Genomic DNA, 25,504 nt, shown 5'->3' with positions numbered 1-25,504 from the left:
TACAGCTTTTACTCTGACAGAAAAAGGCAATGGAGGTGATGCCATTATTTCCAAACCAAATGCAAATTCAATTATAGGTTGATGAAGAAATACTTTACAGGTGCCATAATTCCCAACTTTTTGGATTAGTGAAATCATTGTTCAATGGACAGCTTATTCTCTGAAAAAATAATAATTACAAAAACACAAAACATAAATTTCTGTGATTCATTTTAAAAAAATAAATTATCTCTCTCTTGAGTTGGACACGTCTTAGAAAGTCTGTAGTCCAATCACCCTTCTGGGACACTAGTACATAGAACTGTAAAATCCCTGACACATAGTTGCCTGGGATGTGCCTGAGTGAGGCTGAGAGGGGCTTTGAACATACCGATGTGTATGACGTGATTCTGAGCTCTTCTCCCGAAGACCAAAGCCTCCTCTGGAACGTGTTGTTGAGTGGGATTTTGATGGAAATGAATTAGGAGGCTGAGTTTCGGTCTGAGGTCAGCTTGGGGCAGAACTGAGCCTGCAGGCTGGGATGCTGGGGACGCTAGTAGTCAGGACCCTGGACACAGAAGGCCTTTTGAAAATCTGCAGAGATCTTCAGGAGGCTTAGACTCTCGTAGGGCACTGGGGTTTAAACGGGGGTTTAAAGCAACCATTTCTGGACCCCAGGAGCTGGAGAGACCCCTTCTGACTCCCAGCTCTGTCAGGGGGTATTTCTGAGCCATGTGAATAATCACTATAAGTCACTGTCTTTTAGATTTTCAAACTAGATGTGGAAAGTGCTGAAAATGGTCAATGTTTTTATCAATGATCAATAACACGTTAACGAATTTTCTTTTAGTTCCTCCAGGAGGTACTAACTGGCAGTGCCAGTGTTGCTGCCGTGCCTTCTCCCGGGAAAACACTTGCCACGGGGCATCCATGGCCTTCAAGTGCGATTTGACCTTTGACCAACAGCTTTCACAAGTACAGCAAAAACCTAGTAAAAGTTTCTTAAGAAAATGTCACTCTCTGATAATAACCTTATTCTTTGAATCCTGATACATCCGTATTAGACAATAAGCACAGTGAACACCAAAGGGGTTTAAATAAACCATAAGCCTCCTATGTTAACTTACAAGGCTCACTCATTACAATCAACACCAAATAGATCTTCATAAAACAACTTTTAAAAACGCTAAAACCACACAAAACCAAACAAAAAAGAAAGAACAGAACAACAATCCGACTAGCTTTCCCTAAGATCTGCTTCTCCTTTTGCTACTCTTTAAAACGTTTCTATCTGGGTTTGCCTGAGGGTTACCTGTTGCCTTTGCAAACCTTTATTAAAAATAGCTGCAAGTAAATAGCTAAAACATAGACAGCTTGCAAAATAAAGCAGCCAAATAACACATGGGTGCTAGAGACAAAGGAATTCCAACGCATCTCTAGTCTTGTAGGGGTTCATAAAGTACAGCACCAGCATCAGACCCGGGAACTTGTTAGAAATGCAAATTCTCAGGCTCCACTCCAGTCCTACGGAATCAAAATTCTGGTGAAGGGTTAATCCAACTGTGTTTTAAGAAGCCCTCCAGGTATCTGATGTGTGCTAAAGAAACACTAGTTTGAAGTGAGACCTAATATTTTTAAAGCCTAGCTTCATTATACAGCAATGATTATAAGATGCCACTACAAGATGGGATGGAATGAGTGTATTCTTTATGATGATAGTATGCATGTGTTTCAAATAAAAAGAAATGAATATTATTTTCTTCATGAACTAAACTTTATATGGTGCTTGAATACATAAATGAAGGAGCTGAAGATCTGTTTCTAAATTGTTTCAGATAAAATTTGAAATAAATATATAACCATTAACATAGGGTCAGCATTGCACTCCTCTGTGCTACACTAATATACACGGTCAGACCTGTGGTCTGTGGCTATTAACAAGCAATTTGAAGACTGGCTATACTATACATCTCATTCACTAATTCTTTCATGATATGAAATCATGTGACCAAAAAAAAAAAAAGTGGCCCAAATCAATCATAATTGGAACAAATCATGTCACTGCCCATCTATTTAACTACCACGACTAGAGGCTCTCCTAGCAATAAAAGGAAATATGCCTTAAATAGAAGAACCATAGTTTCAAGTTTGCTTCTTATTTGAGTTATAAACTACAGGTAGTTCTCCCATCTGAAACCATTTTAAAACAAGATGACATATTTGGGGATCATGAGACAAGCTATCAAAATCTCTACTGTTCCTTCCATTAGGCTTCAATTTGTGTAAACTCAATACTCTTAGACACAAGGGGTTTTTAAAGGCCATTAATAAAAGGTAGTTCTAGTTTGAGAATTGATGAACAATCTACTCCCTTGTCACAAACTATATAAAAGTTGATTTGGAAGCAATACCTTGACTGCTCCAGGAGCCTACCTGTCTGCAGGTAAAGGTTTGGAATTCCGCGGCTTCTTCACTTGGGCATACAAAGCATCCATCATATGCCCTTCTCTCGGGCTCTGGGGTCTGGTGCTGAGAGCCATGGAACCTTCATAGGAAGAAATTCCCCCGTACATCAGCTCATCATCACAGCCAAACGTCCGATGAAATTCTTGGATTTCAGCATAGTCACGCTCCCGAGCCTGTCGCTCCCTAAATTCTCGAGTTTTGGCTTGAATCCTGTAAAATTAGAACAAGTTGGAACAAGAGAAACTATGCCTTTCCTAAGAACTGCATATAGAAACATTCATCAAAATACGTTGTAAAATACCTATTATTTCATGTAGTTCTAAGAAGATAGATAGGATAAACGATGTTATATTCATTCTAGATTGTCAGGGTAATGTCATGGATGCTCAAAAATTATCATTTCAGATAGCTTTGTTCATGTCAGTAAGACATAGTCATGATTTACATCTTCACTTAAATTATCACTTATTAACTAGCTTTCAAAATTCACTAGGAATAGTTTTAGGCATCCACTTGGGTTTTACTCATGAAATTTTTTGAGGCAAAAAGTTACTTCTTGAAAAGTTACACACACATATACTATATATGTATACATTTATGTGTGGGTGCACCATATACAATCTTACTCATTACAAATATACCATACACATTCAACATATTATGAAGATTAACCATGAATCCACACCACAATTCTTTATTAATGGCAAAAGAAGATCTCAGTTTAATGATACTGACTTTGATTTTATGTGATGTATACAGAACTGGCAAATCCTGAGATAAAGGACAAGAAGGCATGTATCTAATCAAATTTTGAAATAAAACTTGCCTGTGTTATAACTAAGAAACAGACCTTAAATAACCCCTTTTACTGAAGATATGTTTAAATATTTCCTAAGATTTTATTAAGCTACTTGGTACAAAGTCCTCTTCAACCTATTGAAATAATATATGTCCTAAGATGGTCTTAGTTAGTTGAAGATAATTCAACTACCCTTGATAGAATTTTGATAACTTCTGATGGGAAAAAAATATTTCTATTACATACTAACAAATTTAAATGTTAACTTAAAAGTGAAGTCCTATCTATAAAAAGCAATACTTTCAGCTGTGTTTAATATCTTATTGCAAAGTTATTTACCTTTTTCATACTTGAAGTAGACCACTGCTAGCATAAATGATACATAAATGTATTCAAAAGAATACAGAAAAGATAAAAAATCGATGAAAAATCAGTCCAATAATAAAAAAGAAAACTACAGGCCAACGTTCCTCAAGAATACAGAAACAAAATTCCTTAACGGAATATTAGCAAATAGAATTTGGAAATATATAAAAAGAATTACACACCATGACCAAGTGATGTCTACTGCAGGAATGCAAGGCTGGTTCAATTTTGAAAAATCAATCAATGTAATACATCATATTAATAGGCTAAAGAAGAAAAATCACATGATTATATCAACTAATGCAGAAAATGCATCTGACAAAATTCAACACCCTCATGACAGAAATCCTCAAAAAACTAGTAATAGAGCAGAACTAACTTCCTAACCTTGATAAAAAGCATCTATAAAAAACCTACTGGTAACATAATGGAGAAAGACTGAATGCTTTCCCTTAAGATTAGGGAAAAGGTAAGGATGCCTGCTCCCACCATGATCATTCAACAGGGTGCTGGGAATTCTAGACAATGAAACAAGCCTAGAAAAGGAAATAAATGGCATACAGATTGGAAAGGAAGAAATAAAACTGTTCTTATTTGTAGATAATATGATGGTCTTTGTAGAAAATCCCAAGGAATCTACAAAAATCTCCTAGAACTAAAAAGAAAGTTCAGTAAGGTCACAGGATACAACATTAGTATACAAAAATCCATTGTATTTCTATATGCTGGCAATGAACACAGATGCCAAAATTAAAAATACAATGTCATTTACAATCAATAAAAAATGAAATACTTAGATTATAATGGTTGGTTTATAGATATACATAAAATACATAGATGTAAACCTAACATAACATGTACAGGACTTATATGCTGAAAACTATACAATGATGATGAAAGAAATCAAGGAAGATCTAAAACCTGGAGAAACAAATGGTATTCACGGATGAAAGACTCGACATAGTAAAGTCAGTTCTCCCCAAGCTGATATGTAGTTTTAATGTAATTCCTATAAAAAACCCAACAAGGTTCTAGTAAATATAGACAAGATTATATTTAAATTTATATGAAAAGGCAAAGGATAGAACAGCTAAACAATTGTGAAGAGAACAATAATGTCGGAGGAATCACACTTCCTGATTGCAAGACTGGTAATACACCTGTAATAATCAAGATGGTGTGGTTTCTGTGGAGTGATAGACACTTAGATCAATAGAACAGAATAAAGAACCCAGAAATATACAAGTATGGCCAACTGATTTCTCGTAATTGTACAAAAGCAATTCAATGAAATAAAACAGTCTTTTCAACAAATAGTGCTGAAGCAATTAGACATCCATAGGCAAAAATGAAAACAAAACAGAACAAAACCCACATTGAATTTAAACTTCATGCCTTATACAAAAATTAACTCAAAATGGATCACAAATTTAAATGTAAAATGTAAAACTATAATACTTTAGAAGAAAACATAGAAGAAAATTTTTAGAACCTAGCAATGGTGAAGAATTCTTAGAAATGATACCAAAAGCATGATCCATAAAAGAAAAACCAGATAAACTGGACAACATCAAAATTAAAGCATTTCCTCTGTAAAAATGTTAAGAGAATGAAAAGACAAGTACAGACTGGGAGAAAATATTTGCAAACCACATATTTGACAAAGGACTCATGTCCAGAATATATAAAGAACACTCAAAACTCAACAATGAGAAAACAATGCAATTAGAAGGGCAAAAGACATGATGCAATATTTCTCTGAAAAGAATATACAGATGACAAATAGGTACATGAAGAGATGTTCAACATCAGCAGCCATTAGGGAAATGCAAATTAAGATCACAAAGAGCTATCACTACACACCTATTAGATCAGCTAAAATAAAAACAGTGATGCTAACAAATGCTGGCAAGAATGCAGGGAAACTGGATCTCTCACACCCTGCTGTTGAAAAGGTAAAATCATACAGCCATCATGGAAACTAGTCTGGCAGTTTCTTACAAAACTAGACATGTACTTATCATACCACTCAGCAATTGCATTCCTGAGCATTTATCCCAAAGAAATGAAAACTCAAGTCCATGCAAAAACCTGTACACAATTGTTCCTAAACACTTTATTTCTAATATTGAAAAACTGGAAATAACCAAAATATCTTACGATAGGTGAATGGTTGAAGAAACATCCATAGCATAGAATACTACTCAGCAATAGAAATAAACAGACTACCATTACACACGGCAACTTGAATCGATCTCAGGGGTATTGTGCTATGTGAAAAAAAAAAGTCAACCTCAAAAGGTCACAGACTATAAGATTTCATTTATGTAACACTACTGAAATGACAAAATTATAGACATGGTGAACAGATTAATGGTGCTAATCTGTAAGCAAGGGGTGAGTGGGACTATAAAAGGAGATATTTGTGATGAAATAATTCTGTTTCTTGATTGCAGTGGTGGTTACATGAATCTACACATGTGATAAGATGACACAGAGCTATACACACAGGTGGTATCAATGTCAACTTCCTGGTTTCGATATTGTATTATACTTATGTAAGTTGTAACACCCATAAGAGAAGTAGGAACTCAAATTCTAATATCAAATTTATCTAAATTTATAGTAGATATTTTATTATAGTCTACTTATTCATTTAGGAGCAAATACGACAGTCGAGGATGGCATTATAGAAGCTGATTACCATGAAATACTAGATATCCACAATGAAAAAGTTTATAAGTTCAGAGATACTCTGAACCATACTCTTTGCACCATACTCTCTTTCTGACTCTGTATTCAGCCAGAAAAACTTTCAAGAGAGGGAAATGACTTCTTTCTTCAACTCAGTGGGGTATTATTTTGAAGCTCAATTAGGATCACTTATCTCACAACCCACTTTACTACTACTATATTTGGTCACCATCGGACAACCACCTAATCATAGGTAATATTCAGGGTGAGTGGGCATTCACACAAGTCTTGAAGCTTGGGAACCCAAAGAAATTTGAGGCACTATGTTAGAAATAAAGCCAAAACTTCTGAATTTGGAGAACCTCTTGAAACCAAAGGGAGTGATTTGGATTGGTTTAAAAATGATTGAACCCTGTGGTTGGTTAAAAGTGAAACTGCTCTTGCTTACTGAGGTTGGAAAGTGTGGCACTGTTAAGCCATCAGAAAAAGAGAACAGGACAGTCTCTTCTCAAGGGAAGCACAAAACCTAGATAATCTCCCCAAACTACTTACACATCAGTTTCAACGTATTATTGATGGGTCCTGGATTTGAATGTTCTTTTGTTCCAAATTACACAGAAACTCATGTTGACTGGAGGTCAATTTCTGACAAGTCAATGGCTCAGAAGAAATGCTTACTGGCATGAGGAACAAATCATAAATGCCAGTTCTCAATTGCTTTCTTTTACCCAAAGTTGCACATTATGACTAATTGTCACTCATCACTACATCCAATAAACATTACAGTCACATCTATAGTACCTTCTAAAAACACTGATTTTTTTTCCCTAAGCTCCAATAACATAAAAAATTATATTTTTATTGTTTACCTTGTCATTACCAATAAATTTATCCCCAAAGTTATAAAAGCTGTTTGTAAAAAAAAAAAAAAAAAAAAAAAAAAAAAAGCTGTTTGTATCCCTCCTTTCCATGCTAGTGGTTCATACTTTTGACGGAAACCTTAGAATAAAACTACAGTATACCTGCGGCCACCAATGGTGGGACCGGACACAAAGGACTGACAAATCTGGTTATTAGCCTGAACCAATGTATATTTTAAAGTTCATCCTAGAAATCAATGCTAATGAAGCTTGCTGTGCAAATGGCCCTAAAAAGTAGAGTTTTAAAAGGAGGAATGCACTGTGGTTTTGGTGCATTTCAGACAATTCAGTCAACAAAAGACACACAATGATTTTATTATATACTTTTACATTTGAATGTCTTGTTTATTATAAAGTGAGAAAAGGGACTTTGCAACACAACCAAAAGTTATATATACATGTTGTATATTTTCACGTTCACATTTACATTTCATATTTTCATTTTCATATTTTTCTTATTTCAGAAAAAAACATTTGGCTCAGGGGAGAAAATAGTTTTGTTTAAAGAAAATAGCATAGTTTAAGGAAACTTTTCAAAAAGAGGGTATCTTGCAGTGTAGCCCTTAACAGTTCCAGATGGTCAATGCTATAAAAGGACACCCCCTCCGCTCTTTTACGGTGACCCTGGGGTCACAAATTATCTCTAAGATGTAAGAGTCATCCATTTTTCTGAACAGTCAGGTTGTTGTTTAGCATTATCCATCTAATTTATCTCGGGCCAAACCTCACCAATGACAAAAGTAACTGATTAGCCCAAAACTTAGCCAAAGAAATAAATGTCTATTGCTTTAAGCAGTCCAGAAAGTCGTTCTGAGCCATAAACAAGAGAACCATTCTGAGGTTTAAATGATGGCAGACAGCTGTTCTGACATTGATGGGCAACATCTTCACGCACTGTCTTCCTGTTCTTGGAATGTTAACAAAAATATTAAAACAACCATTAAAACTTTTTAAACTTTTTACTAAGACTTTTAAAAATGTTAGTAAAGAATTCATCGTTTCAATTTGGTTATGTTCAAACATAACTATTCACACCTTTCTTTTTTGTTAGGAAAAAAAAACAGTCATTTCCATTATGATAATGAAATTGCCTTGAACCTGCATAGAAAAGAATACACAAAATAACGTAATATACTAAATAAAGTAATAAGGTTAATTTCTTTCCTGCTGTCACTAAATTCATGCTAATGGTCTCTCTTCAGCTTGACATCAATTAATGATTTTCATTCCAGACTGGTTGCAGTGTTCACTACCCTTTTCTCTAATTAAAATGGATGATGCATGAGGAAGATAAAACACACAAGACTTCTGTTCTTGTAACATTTCTATTCATTAGAATTTTTATTTTTTACAATAAATGGCTTTTAGCACTAATTGCAGTAGAGTAAAATGAAAATAACTTTTTATGACTGTGAAGTATAGCTTTTCTATAGCCAGAAAAGATATAAGGCTTGAGAAGCACAACTGAAGAACAACTTCTCAGGATGGAAAAATCAATGGTTACTTAAATTACTCTGCTGTATCCAAAATACTTCCATTTCCAAAGCTATGAAGCCTCAATACATGGAATGTATTGAATCATGCATTTTTTAAAAAGACTCCAAGAAGCAGAAAGTAACCTTTAATGATTTTAATTTAAAAAAACAAAACACTTTTAACATCTACAGAAGATAGAATATACTAATATTAGTTTAACATAAAAATTAAAATAAACTTCAGATTGCTACATACTAGATAAGGGTTAACTATCTTCAAAAGAATACTTAAGAGCTTGAAATCAACTCTTTTGGGAAACATTTTACCCCCAACTTATTGCACTACCATCCAGAAGCCTCAGTCTGGGAATAAATTTCTTGGATCTTTTCCCAACAATATTTCCTCTCTCTAAAAATCAGTATTACAGAAATTCGTCAAATAAAACCCAATTTCATGGCAGAATGAAATTTAAGCTACAAGGCAACTGGAAAAAGCAGTTCGATTTAACAGCAGTTTGTGTTCAACTGAATGTTTTATTTGCCCCTCAAAACACTTCAGCAAATGGCAGACGTCAGAAATCTTCAATTTTCAGCTTACCTTGCTGGGCATATCTAACAACTGCCACCTACCAAGATGTAAGCTGCCAATGAGGTGTCTATGCTGAATTCCCAAATGAAGGCCAATATCCCACTAAATTTGAAAACACAGTTATAATTTTAAGTAGGATTTTAATACTTGTGTAATATTGGGGCAAAAGTTGATTTGAAAAGAAAAGCCTTCCACATTCTGAATGGGGCCTTTAAAAAAATTATTGAGCAGGAACAACTGTTTTAAAGATACATTTCCATTCAAGGGAAGAAGGTAAGTTGTTGAAATCCACAGTGGTACCTTATAATAGGTGGGGGGCGGCGGGGGGGAGTTAAATTTCATCCCTCAAAGCTAAAATGAGATAATAGCATTTTTATAATATAAAATGGTTAAAAGTTGAAAAAGAGATAAAAGAACAGCATTCATAGAGACAATACTAATCACTAATGCAACCACAACTTTTCCAGAATCTAAGCAGTTACAAGAATGCGCACCCACCATGAGCCCTGTACCTGAGCGTGGATGTAGAATTTTTCCATTTTGCTAAATTCATAAGTTCTTGGGAACTAGATCTAGACCCCAAATTACCATCTCTATGAAGTGTTCGTTATTAACTCTAGCCCCCCAACCTCTTCCCTTCCCAAAGCTCTGTGGCCACCAACTTTCACAATTGATTATAATGTCTTACGTTGATTTTTTAATATTATGAGGTTTTAATCTTTTCTCCCTCTTAACAAAGGCAAGGAATCCCTGAGAGAGGAACAATTATAATAATAATAAAAAATTTATACCATTCTTTTATGTACTTAATATATTGTGAACAACAAAAATTTCTCTTTTACACTAATAAAACACTAGAATGATATTTCACTAACCAAAACACACACACATACACTCTCTCTCTCTCATATATACTTGCTCATTCACTCACATCATGTTTGAGCTTTCACAAGTGTCAAAGCACCTACAATTATTTCCAACTCAAAGAGAAGCTACAATGCCAAATACATCTAAGACAGCTCTCATCAAAAATAAAACTGCCTTTCCTACTCCAGTTACAGACTGTCAATAAAATCTGTTCCAATTTGCCCAAGTATTGGTCTATTTTAGACTTCCACATAGTTAATAGATTCTTTAAAAATTTGTTCACTTGCACAATAAATTCTTAAAATATGTCTGATGAACGAATCTCATTGATTAGAACGGACTTCTCTGAAGGATTTAAGAGGTCAGAGAAAATATGAAGAACTCTGCTAGATGATAGAAAAATATATTTTTTCTATTAAAAGGTTAAGTTTTAAAAGTCAAGCTGTGTTTGAATGACAATATGTGACCTGTATGCAAAAATTATCCAGGATACCTGGGTTCTGATGCCAGAATTCGGGGAATCTGAACACTAAGTTTCAAGCCAAAAGGAGTGAAAATTGCTTATTCTTTCAGATGCACAGGGAATGCAACTATTATTGCTATATAGTTTATTCCTTCTGTAATTTCACTAATTTTTAATTCATGCACTTTAAAGAAACTTTACTACTACATTATGATACATATTGTTTAAATGTTAATTTCTGCAAAAACTAATAAACATATATCATCTTTGAAAAGGATCTTATCAACTAAGAAAGACCACAAAAAAGTTTTTATCAAAATTTCAAGTACTTACTCAAAGCAGATATTGGGAACAGTTGGTAAAACTGAAAAAAGAAATGCCAGTGATTGGAAACTGGAGGCAAAAATGCCACAAAGCATTCCAAAATGACACACCAAGAACTGGGAGTGCACCACTATGGACAAAGATAGTTCAATGGCCAGGTATTGAAAACACAAGGCTTTTAAGGGTGATTATCACTTTGAATAATGGAACATTTTCAAGCCATAAGTCCTTAGCAGATTTATAAATAATCTTCATATTTCGGAAGAATTTCATAAGAAATTCATTAACTTTTTCATGTCTCCACTGGAAGCATTGAGTCTCCTTGAAAATATTTCCAACTTACAAGGTAGATATAGATAATAATATCATCATGGGTATCCCCTGCTGAGTAACTATAAAATGTAAGCCAGTTAAAGTTATAAATCTCATTTAATAGAAGGAATAACATATGAGGTAAATATTATTTGAGAACTGGGGAATTTGGCCAGCTATCACAGCTAAAATTTCATCTTTCAGACCTTATTTCCTTCCTTCTGTCCTTCCTTCCCATCCATCCTGTTCATACAACCTTGGCCTTGTTCCAGAAAACATTTAACATGATTTTCTAAAAATGTATGAAAATGCAAAATAAATCAAAATGAAAATAGCTGTTAACTACTGAAAATAGACGTCAGCTTTTTAAAAGTATGTATGTGTGGAAATATGTATTTTATAGGAAAAAAATTAGAATGGCATAGACCAGTATGTTAACAGTGGTGTTATTACAGACAAATTTTTGTTTTCCTATTTTATGTTTTTTTTTTCAAATTTTCTGTAGATTTAGAATTAGAATAAATTTAGAATTAGACCTTAAAAAGATATATGTTTTAAACAGATGAGAAACATGTGGGAAAGAGAGAATTGGAAAAAGAAAAAAAGATGTTTCAGGGATAAGATTCATAAGTCCCCAAAACAGAAGCCATAAAGTAGAGGAAGGTCACAGCACTGGCTAAGAACTTGCACACAGTTCTATGAAACAATCAACTCTGACAATCCCATTTACAACTGTATCAAAGAGAATCAAATCTAAATAAAAATAAATGGGAATAAATCTAACTAAGGAAGTATAAGACACTGATGCAAGAAAGTGAAGACAACAAAGACAGATGGAAAAACGTACCATGTCCATGGATTGGAAGAACCAATATTGCTAAAATGACCATACTACCCAAGGCAATCTAGATTCAATCCAATGCCTATCAACTTACCAATGGCATTTTTCACAGAACTAGAACAAATAATTCTAAAATCTGTATGGAAACACAAAGGACCTCAAACAGCCAAAAAAATCTTAAGAAAGAAGAACAAAGCTGGAAGTATCACTCTCCCTGATTTCAAATTATACTACAAAGCTACAGTAATCAAAACAGTATAGTAATGGCACAAAAGCACACACAGATCAATGGAATAGAATGGTGAGTCCAGAAATGAACCCACACTCATATGGGCAATTAATCTACTAAAAAGGAGGCAAGAATATACAACAAGGAAAAGACAGCTTCTTCAATAAATGGTGTTGGGGAAACTAGACAGCTACATGCAAAAGGATCAAACTGGACTACTCTCTCCATCCATGCACAAAACTAAACTCTAAATGGAATAAAGACTTAAACATAAGACCTGAAACCATAAAACTCCTAGAAGAAAGCATAGGCAGAGTGCTCTCTGATATTGCTCCTAGCAATATTTTTTTGGATACGTCTCCTCAGGCAAGGGAAACAAAAGCAAAGATAAACAAATAGGACTATATCAAAGTGAAAAGCTTTTACACAGCAAAGGAAACTATATCAACAAAACAAAGAGGCTGCCTACTGAAGAGGAGAAGATATTTGCAAATGATATATCCAATAAGGGGTTACTATTCAAAACAAAGAACTCAACATCAAAAAGAACAAAAAACAAAAAAAAACCTAAGTAAAAAATGGGCAGAAAACCTAAATAGACATTTTTCCAAAGAAGACATACAGATGGCCTACAAGTGCATGAAAAATGCTCAACATCTCTAATCATCAGGGAAATGCAAATCAAAACCACAATGAGATATCACCTCACACCTGTCAAAATGGTTATTATCAAACAAATAACAGGTGTTGGAGAAGACGTGGAGAAAAGAGAACCCTTGTACACTGTTGGTGGGAATGTAAGTAGGTGCAGCCACTGTGTAAAACAATATAGAGGTTTCTTAAAAGACAAAAAATAGAACTACCATATGATCCAGCAATTCCACTTCTGGGTATTTACCCCAAGAAAATGAAAACACTAATTCAGAAAGATATATGCACCCCTCTGTTTAGCAGCATTATTTATAATTGCCAAGATATGGAAGCAAACTAAGTGTCCATCAACAGATGAATGGATAAAGAAGATGTGGTATAACAATGGAATATTACTCAGCCATAAAAAAGAACGAAATCTTGCCATTTGCAACAACATGGATGGACCTAAAGGGTATTATACTGTGACAGAGAAAGACAAATACCATAGGGTTTCACTTATATGTGGAATCTAAAAAACAAAACAAATGAACAAACATAACAAAACAGAAACAGAGTCACAAATACAGAGAACAAACAGTGATTGTCAGAGGAGAGGGCATTGCAGGGAGGAGAGAAATAAGGAGGCGAAATTGTCAGAGGTGAGGGAGATTAAGAGGTACAAACTTTCAGTTACAAAATAAATAAGTCACAGGTATAAAATGTACCGTGTGGGGAATATAGTCAATAATTATGTAATATCTTTGTATGGTGACAGATGACAACTAGACTTATCATTGTGATCATTTTGAAATGTATGGAAATACTGAATCACTATGTTGTGTACTAGGAACTAACATAGTGCTGTAGTCAATTATACTTCAAAAACAAAAAACAAACAAACAAACTCATAGAAACAGAAATCAGATTTGTGGTTACCAGAGGCAGGGGGTGGGGGAAGGAAGAATTGGATGAAGGGGGTCAAAAGGTACAAACTTCCAGTTATAAGATAAATAAGTACTCAGGATGTGATGTACAACATGATAAATATAAGTAACCCTGCTGTACATTATCTAAGAAAGTTACAGAGTAAATCCTAAGAGCTCTCATCACAAGGAAAAAAATTTTTTATTTATTTAATGTTGTATCTATATAAGATGATGGATGTTCACTAAACTCATTGTGGTCATTGTAAAAAAGAAAAAAAAAATCAACTCTGATTCCTACAGCCAGTTAGATGAATGAGCTGGACATGGCTGAACCAGGAGCCAACGGTCTTTACTTGCCATCAGTATTTCCCCAATGACTCTAAATTCTGAGAGATATTAGTATTTTATTAAAAAAAAAAAAAAGTGAAGGGGGATATTCTGTGAGTAAATAAGTTAGGAAATGATGATTCTCTCTTCCTCTTCTGGTGACTCACAATGTACATTAACAGAATTAGGGTTTAGAGAAATAATGGAGTAAAGAAATATGTATAAGTTGGTTTAATCAAGTGTTTCTCAAACGTATTTGTACGTGAAGCCCTTTTTCTGTTGCTGAATACTGTTTGGGGAACCCCACGCCACCATGTTTACATACCATTAAAACATCAGTGGAGCTATCACTAGAGCAAGAACACAGTAGAAAGCCACAACATTACTTCTGACACCTAGTCAACAGAGAAATCCATGGTATGCTTCACAATGGAAGCTAAATGGACTTGACGTTACAGAGATCATTTAATTGAACCTGTGGTATTTGGGGTTCGGAGCCCCATCTTTTCGTGTGGTGGAAATGAGCCAATAGGGGCTCTGTCCCAAGGCACACCTGAAAGAGAAACCAGGAAGAGGCAGCAAGCACTGGATTCACACCTCAGCTCCAAATACCAGCTGCTTGGCTTAGTTTCTCTACCTAAACCAAATGTGGCCAACAGCATCACTGAACGGGTAGGGTACCCAAGTTCAGAGCTCAGAGCTTGAAGTCAAAATAGCACATCCCAGAACCAGCTAACGTCACCCTTGATGCCTTTTGTCTCAAGAGAAGACCTCAGGCACACAGGATCAAGTCTGTGGCAGGAGAGAGCTGGTGGAGCCAGAGAACAGATCCATGCCAGATCCTGCTCCTCCATTTCTCCAAAGTAGACAGCATGTATCCAAGACCCCACCTCCCAGTGATGGCAGCGAGTGGAAGGAAAGGGAGGGAAGTGAGCAAGAATGAAGGCAAATTCCATCTCAGACCCCTGTTCCGAAGAATCTAATTTACTATCACCACCTAAATAGATCTTTACATGGTAGCAAAAACCATTTTCAACTATATTCATTGTCCTTTCAACTTTTTAATATTCTGTGTTGAGTAATATTCAGGCTTCATGGATTTGTCTGGACAAAAAATATTTGGGTATGTGGACATGTCATAACTAGTAACTACGGAATATCAGGTTTTCTATTTTTATATGGAATCAGCCAAAATGATTTTTGGAACTCAAATAGCTACAGTAGTAAATAATGTTACAGGAGATGCTTCATGGCCAATCAGCAGCGAAGGAAAGGCTGTGATGAGAATATAAGCAGGGGCTTATTTATTTTTCTCTATTACCTCCAATCAGATTCTTCCCAAAGAAGCTACATTTCCATTCTCAAAAGGAGCAATGCTAATGCCAACGGCAGAATAGGATGGAGGTCATCCAAAAGTAGGCTTGCTTTATCAAAATAACACACATTGAACAAGCACCACTTATGCAATTCAATGAGACTCATACATTCACTTGCTCTGTTACAGGATCCAGGAGTTTAAATGAAACATATATGTAAAAATTGTTACTGAGACACAAAGTCAAACAGTTTTCTTAAATTATGAAGCTAATTGATTTTTTTAATGGACCAGTCACTTGTTCCTTGACTCTAAATGATTCTTTATTCTAGGCATCTTGTACGTTGTAAATTCATTAGGCCCAACTAGTTCCCAGAAGTATTGCATCATTAGAGGTACAGAGATGGAGACTAAAAGCAAAGCTGAGAGGTGAACTGCGCCTTAGGCACATTAAGAATACAAGTGAAGCCATTATGTAAAAACCGCTGTTTGGCTGTAAAAACTTGACTATGCATTATAAAAGTATTTTGGAAAATGTTGATAGAATCCGCATTGAAATAGAGCAGTTCGAAACCATTTCCACTAAGATCAGGAACAAGACAAGGTTGCCCACTCTCACCACTATTATTCAACATAGTTTTGGAAGTTTTAGCCACAGCAATCAGAGAAGAAAAAGAAATAAATGGAATGCAAATTGGAAAGGAAGAAGTAAAGCTGTCACTGTTTGCAGATGACATGATACTATACATAGAGAATCCTAAAGATGCTACCAGAAAACTACTAGAGCTAATCAATGAATCTCGTAAAGTAGCAGGATACAAAATTAATGCACAGAAATCTCGTGCATTGCTATACACTAATGATGAAAAATCTGAAAGTGAAATTAAGAAAACACTCTCATTTACCACTGCAACAAAACGAATAAAATATCTAGGAATAAACCTACCTAAGGAGACAAAAGACCTGTAGGCAGAAAACTATAAGACACTGATGAAAGAAATTAAAGATGATACAAACAGATGGAGAGATATATCATGTTCTTGGATTGGAAGAATCAACACTGTGAAAATGACTATACTACCCAAAGCAATCTACAGATTCAATGCAATCCCTATCAAACTACCACTGGCATTTTTCACAGAACTAGGACAAATATTTCACAATTTGTATGGAAACACAAAAGACCCCAAAGAGCCAAAGCAATCTTGAGAAAGAAAAACGGAGCTGGAGGAATCAGGCTCCCTGACTTCAGACTATACTACAAAGCTACAGTAATCAAGACAGTATGGTACTGGCACAAAAACAGAAATATAGATCAATGGAACAGGATAGAAAGCCCAGAGATAAACCCACGCACATATGGTCATCTTATCTTTGATAAAGGAGGCAAGAATATACAGTGGAGAAAAGACAGCCTCTTCAATAAGTGGTGCTGGGAAAACTGGAGAGCTACATGTAAAACTATGAAATTAGAACACTCCTTAACACCATACACAAAAATAAACTCAAAATGGATTAAAGACCTAAATGTAAGGCCAGACACCATCAAACTCTTAGAGAAAAACATAGGCAGAACACTCTATGACATAAATCACAGCAAGATCCTTTCTGACCCACCTCCTAGAGAAATGGAAAAAAAAATAAACAAATGGGACTAATGAAACTTAAAAGCTTTTGCACAGCAAAGGAAACCATAAACAAGACCAAAAGACAACCCTCAGAATGGGAGAAAATATTTGCAAATGAAGCAATTGACAAAGGATTAATCTCCAAGATTTACAAGCAGCTCATGCAGCTCAATATCAAAAAAACAAACAATCCAATCCAAAAATGGGCAGAAGACCGAAATAGACATTTCTCCAAAGAAGATACACAGATTGCCAACAAACACATGAAAGAATGTTCAACATCATTAATCATTAGAGAAATGCAAATCAAAACTACAATGAGGTATCATCTCACACCAGTCAAAATGGCCATCATCAAAAAATCTACAAACAATAAATGCTGGAGAGGGTGTGGAGAAAAGGGAACACTCTTGCACTGTTGGTGGGAATGTAAATTGATACAGCCACTATGGAGAACAGTATGGAGGGTCCTTAAAAAACTACAAATAGAACTACCGTACGACCCAGCAATCCCACTACTGGGCATATACCCTGAGAAAACCATAATTCAAAAAGAGGCATGTACCAAAATGTTCATTGCAGCTCTATTTACAACAGCCAGGACATGGAAGCAACCTAAGTGTCCATCAACAGATGAATGGATAAAGATGTGGCACATATATACAATGAAATATTACTCAGCCATAAAAAGAAACGAAATTGAGTTATTTGTAGTGAGGTGGATGGACCTAGAGTGTGTCATACAGAGTGAAGTAAGTCAGAAAGAGAGAAACAAATACCGTATGCTCACACAGATATATGGAATAAAAAAAAAAAAGTTCTGAAGAACCTAGGGGCAAGACGGGAATAAAGACACAGACCTACTAGAGAATGGACTTGAGGATACGGGGAGGGGGAAGGGTAAGCTGGGACAAAGTGAAAGAGTGGCATGGACATACATACACTACCAAACGTAAAACAGATAGCTAGTGGGAAGCAGCCGCATAGCACAGGGAGATCAGCTCGGTGTTTTGTGACCACCTAGAGGGGTGGGATAGGGAGGGTGGGAGGGAGGGAGACGCAAGAGGGAAGAGATATGGGGACATATGTATATGTATAACTGATTCACTTTGTTATAAAGCAGAAACTAACACAACATTGTAAAGCAATTATACTCCAATAAAGATGTTAAAAAAAAAAAAAGAAATAGAGCAGTTCATCTTAAACTGCAAAAAAAGGAATATTTAGAATATGAAAAATGGTGTCGGATTAATGACATTGCCCCCTCTGGCCGGCATCAAGATAGGGAGAAGTATAATGTTTCTTTCTACCCCTTAGATTGTTCTCTAATTAAATCACATATTTGCCTGTGGATAAATCTGAGTTCATACACTACCTGGTGTATACTCTTCCTTAAAGGATAAGAAAGTCTTTTCAGATAGATGTTTATACTCCTAAGCACATAAATGCCATATTCCGCACACTAAGGAACACTGCATGTCGTCTAAAAATAGTGAGTTTATTAATAAGTTTGGGGATGCCCAAATTGGTGAGGATTAGAGAGAGTCGAGAAAGCAAGAAAGGTGGAATGATTTTTTTAAAAACCGGAGAAGAACCAGAAGAATAGACCCAAACCTGCAACATAGTTGAAAAGTCCATATTTTCCCCACTTATATATTTTATAATCTGCAAAGCTAAAAACAGAGAATCAGAGTAACTATCCCAGCCCACCCCCCAAAAAAAAACCCAAAAAACCCAACCCTCAGGGGTATGAGAAAGATGAATGAAAAATATCCAAACATGAATCACTTCTAAAGAAAACCCTGTCTAGTTCTTACTTTCCTTGTTAAGAATGAGATCAGGACTTCCCTGCTGGCACAGTGGTTGGGGATTTGCCTGCCAATGCAGGCGACACGGGTTCAATCCCTGGTCCGGGAAGGTCCCACATACCACGGAGCAGCTGAGCCCCATGCGCCACGGCAGCTGAGCCTGTGCTCTAGAGCCCACGAGCCACAACTACTGAGGCCCGTGCTCTGCAACGGGAGAGGCCACCTCAGTGAGAGGCCTGCGCACCACAGCAAAGCATAGCGCCTGCTCGCCGCAGCTATAGAGAGCCCGCACGCAGCAACAAAGACCCAACACAGCCAAAAATAAATAAATAAATAAAATTTTTAAAAAAAGAATGAGATCAAAGGTATCACTACTCTAGAATTATGGTAAGAATACCATACTTGGCCTGAGAGATGCTGGGTTACAATCCTAAGCTGTGGATGATATTTAGCTTTATAACCTTGATCAAGGCTTCTGATGCTCCTGATACCCCAGATTATTAAAAGTAAAAGAGGCATAGTAGCTCTTGCTATGGAAGCTTGAAATGAAATAGCTGCTACAGAGAAGCTCACTCCAAGCCTGCAAACTCTAATAATACAAGGGTGAGATGATTCTCTCATCCCCCCATGAGTTATAATGAGAAAAATTCTAATTGATCATAAAGTGGATTTCAAGTGTCTGCTTCAAGTAATTTCTCATTCATTTCATTGGTCTTTGGGTTCCTGACATGAAATGACTCAACAATAGATAATAATCTTTCTGGAAGAGACGGAGTAAAATTTAAGTAAAAAATGTCACACAAAATATGATAGCAAAATAGAAGGAGTAAAAAGAAATAGATGTCAGATTTGTTAGGAAAACAACATAGTAAAAAACCAACAGCCTCCTCAATTCTTATTAGAAATCAAAATATTTTAAATGAGATATAAAAACTCAGAGTTTTATTTCCAGATGAGCATGTCTTTAAAATTATTATAATATACTATATACTCATAGATGAATTAGACAGAATTTTACATATTTTTTGTGATTTTAAGTGATCATTCATTGATTTATTGATCATTAGTTGATTTATTGATCTCATATGCCCTACCATCTCCTATACAAAGATCTTAACTAAAACCAATAAAATTCCTATTAATGCCTCAAATAAATATAAGGTTTTTTTCTTTCAATCATTCTTTACGCTGTATTCATCCAACCATCAGTATCTGGATTGACACAGAAAAAACAAAAATAAAATAAATGCAATTTCTTTATATTAAAAAAAAAAGAAAGAAAGAGTAGAAAGGAACAAAAGAGCCTCCCTCTAATAAGGTTCAACCAAATAACTGAAATCTACCTTTCCTGCTCCTGCTTCATCCGTACTCTCTCCTCTTCTGATGTAAGGGAGTCCTGCATTTTTATTTTACCCGTTTTCTCAATCTTGTCATCTTTTCGATGTTTGCCAAACCTGTTGATAACAAAAAATTCTAACTTGTCAATACATACAAAACGCGTTGTCGTTCTTTTGGGATAAAGACCTATGCACGCAATGAAGCGTGAGCATCCTCAAAATGAGGCCCCAGTGTCTCCTGCCCAGTATTAATATTTTCAATCAGATTACTTTAATCCTTTTTCATTAGAACTTTCCAGAGAAAACCCTTTTTGGAAATGGCCTCCATACCCATTTTTCTTTAGGCAACACAAAAATAACAACAAAATCCTTGCAGTTCATCCTATTAAACACACACAATCCATAAATGTACAGAACAGAGTGCCGAGTACGTCAGGTGCGGAGGATAAAAATCTGCATCAGAGTGGGGGTTCTCTCAGGACTGCAGAATGATAATCCACAATCATCTTTTTAATGATCTCTCCATAAACAACTATTCTTCTTTATTTTCACAGTCAGTTTTATTGGCAACATTCCTCATAGTTTAAACATTGACAAACAAGGCCACATTTGCAAGGTTCAAAGTAAAAAGGATAATTTACGCTGTGATCGTACTTTGGGCTTATTAAACTGAAAGCTTTAAGGAAGTCTCAACAAATACTGTTCCTAAATCTGATGAAAAGCTATCGCCGAATGTGGCATCTTTGACTTGGAAATCTGTATCTGATCAAAAACAAACATGAGGAACAAACACGCAATTCAAAAACAGTGCACACACATTTCCACATATGGGCACTGAATTCGAGGCTCTCCAAAAAAACACTAATATTATTCCCTTCGGGCATCCAAAATACCTTAGAAACCTCAGACTTGGTATCCATTCTTTTTCCTGCTCTGTTACTTTTTTCTACTTTTCTCCAGACCATGTTGCCTGGAAGGCATGTGTTCCATCCCCTGAAATAATATTCATCTGTAGTGATTTGGTCACCAGATGTTTCAAAAAAGAAATCTTTTATAGACAGTTACTCAACTAAGCATTCATAAATATATAAAGTATACCAAGCATTTTCTAAGCACAAAGTAGGAATCTGGCTTATGGTGACAATTAATCATATTGAAAAAGAGATGAGTAAAAGAGTTGGTCCAAAGCTGATATAAAAGAGAAAAAAGTATCTCAATTACTGGTGTGGCTGGGAGCATATGTCTTTCTTTTTTGATATAAACCTGATGTCAAATACTGGTCTATGCAGGAAGTGTACATGGGAATATCTCATGGGTTCACCAAAGTAACACTATGTTGGAAATAAGTAAGGGAAAGAATTCTCAAGATGTTAAAATAGAAAAAAGTTAAAGTCTCACCACCACTATTCCTTCAAAATTATGTGTATTATTAAATGGCATTGAAAACTGCCTGTAAAATTAACTTCCATAAAGCAAATCTACCCTTAAATTTTAATGTTATTTAGAAATTAGAAGACCATTTCAGTGGCAAAAAAGAAGAAAAGAAAAGAAAAGAAAAGAAAAGAAAAGAAAAGAAAAGAAAAGAAAAGAAAAAAGAAAAACTCCCTGGGAACTTAAGCCCCAAAACTGATGATGTCTCACAGGGGAGAAACTATGTACTATGCTTTTAAAACTAATAAATACAAAGCATTAAAGCTAAAAACTTTCTCTTTGTTTTTGTCAATATTATCAATAATGCCTAAGAGTTAAGCATAATGATTGTCTTTATAGAATGAATTAATAAATGAAAGAGCAAACATAAACAACTGATACATCTCAGGAGGAGCCAACATTTGACAAAAATTTATTGAGCATCTAAGGACAGGGCTAGACAAATTCATTTGAGTGTCATCAGCATGTAGATGGTATTTAAAGCCCATGTGAATCCCATGATGAAAATTCTGCAACATTGAGGCTTCTGGAAATATAAAATGTATTAAATTCTAACTTCAAGAAAAGCGTCAAGTTCAAATCTTAATACATGACATTTATTTTTTTTTAATTGGAGTAGAATTGCTTTACAATGTTGTGTTAGTTTCTGCTATACAATGAAGTGAATCAGCTATATGTGACATTTTACTTATAATACAGATTCCTAAAGGTAAATCATTTAACCATTTAGTTTTTCAGTTCATAAATATCCTTCAAGCAATACGTTGTCATACTGACCTGTTTTGTTTGTGTTGCTGGTTCACATTCTAGATTACATACATTCAACCCTGTACCATATTTGAGAAACACTATGATACAAGATATATCATCCATCTTTACCAAAAGGTACAGTTTAATCTTCCAAGAAGAATCTGCCCTTTGAGTTAATAATGTGGGGAAAAATTGAGGTGGTTGACTTTCCCATGTTTTAAAGCAGTTTTTCGATATTTTCAACCCAAAACCTAACACTGAATTTAATCAGCTATTGTTAAAATCTTTTATTAAATGGTCTTCGTCCTATTTCGTGAAGAAAGTTTCAGTTTTCTATCTCAGTCTACCAACTTTCAGTTTTTTATCTCAAATACACATGACTAAAAAGAAAAAAAAAAACAACAAACCTATGAATCCCAACTCATATTTAGGAACTGAAGTTTTTTCTCATTGTATTTGATGTCAAAATATTAGTTTCCTCGGCTGCCTCATAATCACCAGAATATACTATTTTATTATTTGTAAATTTATTATCAAACTGTTATATTTTCCTTTTAAAAACTACAGTTTCAAGATTAATGTATGAAAAACTGAACAAACCATAGATAAAATGTTCATAGGTTAGCATTTGGACATTTCCCTTAATGCCTGCTTTAGTTAATAAATTATGTGATTTCTTTAAGGCATACTGTAAAAGCACAGCACATTACTTGTTAACTGGGGTAAAAATGGATCCCTCAGCTATAATTTTTTGACAGAATGAAATAAAGACTGTAAGTGAAAAAAAATACCAACCATTCTAGAGTATAAAAAGAAAAAGGAATTAGCTATATCCTCATCACTCTAATTGCCAATCTATTCTAGTGTTCATCTTAATTTATAGTTGCTTAATTCTTTCTGAAAGGGGGACAGGGGAGGTCACTGAAAAATTTCAGCTATCCATGTACTCACAAAGTTAATTTCACAGCTGAAATCAGTAATCAACCTATGAAGACAATCATTTAATAGCAAGATGCTTAGAAACTTGGAGGACATCAATTACACTTATTTTATTATCTTCTAAAAGCCACAGATGAATTTCAAATGGGTCATTTTCCAAGGAACAGCATAGCTGAAAAAACATTGTGCTAATAGTATGTCCAGGAAGCAAACCCATTCCCAGCAAAGAATCAGTTTCATGAACTGCCTTCTGACTACCCCATACACATGTTCAAAGAGAAATGTCTGCCACCTCTAGAAGAACTTCTTGGTGAAATCTTAGGATGTATTAATACAGTAGAAAGGCCTTTTTTTTTTTTTTTTTTAAATAGAGACAAAAAGAAAAATAGAGAGCTTGAGAAAAAATTGGTAGGGAAAAATTTCTCTACAGGTACTGCCCCATGGAGACAGAAGGTACAATGAAAAGAGTGCCAACAAGCCACTGAATACTCCTTTCACAGAAGGATACAGTGGATGAGCCCGTCTTATCAGAGTGAAATTGATTGCCACTTTGCTTAAACATATGGCTTTCTTCAAGAAGGATACAGCGATGTTTCCATTCAGCTAATCTCCCAGTAATCTGCCAAATGGGTTCTACCATGACATGCTACAAATGAGATCACTGCCGTCTGCCAGATCAGCCATATATATTATTACTGCAAAGACTGATGGGCGAGATGTGCACTTGTTGATGAATGCGGGAAGAAAAAAACAAACAAACCAACAGTCACAATGGATTGCAACAAAATTCTGCTGGTTTTATATAGAAAGAGCCATCATGAAAAATTAACTGATAAAGAGTTTTGTGCTTTTCAACCACCATTTTGGTTTTTAGCAAATTAACCTCATTCTCTCTGTGGTATAAATAACACTGAACTATTTTTACTATATTTTCTACTGCTACTAAAATTAGAGATCTTTAGGAAAGAGTAGGCTGAATGATAACACACAGCATCCTGCTATAAATAAAATAAAAATAAAATTGGTTTTGCAATGAAAGGGCTTTTCCTAATACCATATTTGAAAACACAATAGAGGAAAAAAGAAAGTCTAAAAAAATCTGCTGCTATATTTAAAAATAGATGAACAGACTATCTAGAACCAATTATCTTGTAAGTTTTGAGAAATAATTTTTAAAATAAGATTTTCTTCCAAAAAAACTCACTGAAATGTCACCTAGAAGTCTGGTATTTCTCACTGCTAATTACAGAGGTCTTCATGTCTAAGGAGGGCTTTGCTATAAGACTTGTCTTACTATTTACCCTAAGAAATGTATAGGTTATAAGTGATACTGCTTGGCTGGGGAGAGAAGTGAAAATGGCACAAATCCAAATTCAGTGTCAGCTACCAGAAGCCTTGTGTCCTCCCCCCCACACCCAACTCCCACACTGGTATGGTCAACACAGTCTTCTAACTCCATCCCCTGCCCTATGTTTTCCCCTCATTTCTGCATATGTGCACCATCACGTGATTTAGCCACTCCCTTTCTCCAGGAACTCGCTGTCTCTTTCTGGAACCTTCCAGTTTCTGGTGGACACGTGTCGGTACAGCCATTGTGCTACCCCGTCTTTGACCACTGCCTGCTATACTAATGTGCCAGGGCCCTAAAGATCCTTGAGAGATGCCAGCTGCCCAGTGGACCAAGTTCAAGAACCTATAGAGCAAAACTGAAGACCGTGTCCTGTGCCATTCCTGCATCCCCATCAGCAACCTGTATGCCTCAGGACACACGTTCACTCAAACCAAAGCAAAATCACCAGCTTTTAACCTCATTCCTCTGTAGTCCTTTGAGTGATACTTTTCCTAACTGGTTTTGGATCCAAGTTTCTCTACAAACTCTTTATCAGTTAATTCTCGTATCATCTTACCCCACATTCCTGGTGCGAGCGGTGACTTCCCTTAATTCATCACCCCGGTGATGAACTTAGGAACTGATTTTTGCCTTAAAGCCCTAAAAGATAACTGCTCTAAATTTTAGCTGAAGAAAATAAAAATCTAGCCATGTGTCTCTGCAGATTGCTCTCTTGCACTCCTGTCCAAGTGCACT

The 25,504-nt window shown here is 35.4% G+C and overlaps 1 protein-coding gene across 18 annotated transcripts in view; it reads right to left on the bottom strand.

The window, feature by feature from the left end:
* Window positions 1-25,504, bottom strand: part of PARD3 (par-3 family cell polarity regulator) — a 625,594-nt gene that overhangs the window by 155,471 nt on the left and 444,619 nt on the right. For 15 of the 18 annotated variants that reach the window (XM_068560845.1, XM_068560771.1, XM_068560780.1 and 12 more), the window contains 2 exons: window positions 20,305-20,415; window positions 2,413-2,655 (listed from right to left, as the gene is read on the bottom strand). In XM_068560845.1, coding sequence (XP_068416946.1) covers window positions 2,413-2,655; window positions 20,305-20,415 — 354 coding nt within the window. The remainder of the gene's footprint in view (window positions 1-2,412; window positions 2,656-20,304; window positions 20,416-25,504) is intronic. The other 3 variants (XM_068560818.1, XM_068560852.1, XM_068560868.1) reach the window with 1 other exon arrangement.

This window comes from Eschrichtius robustus, chromosome 1 (assembly GCF_028021215.1).
Source record: "Eschrichtius robustus isolate mEscRob2 chromosome 1, mEscRob2.pri, whole genome shotgun sequence".
Lineage (NCBI taxonomy): Eukaryota > Metazoa > Chordata > Mammalia > Artiodactyla > Eschrichtiidae > Eschrichtius > Eschrichtius robustus.
Note: the sequence above shows the minus strand (reverse complement) of the source record. Positions and strands in the feature narration are given on the sequence as shown.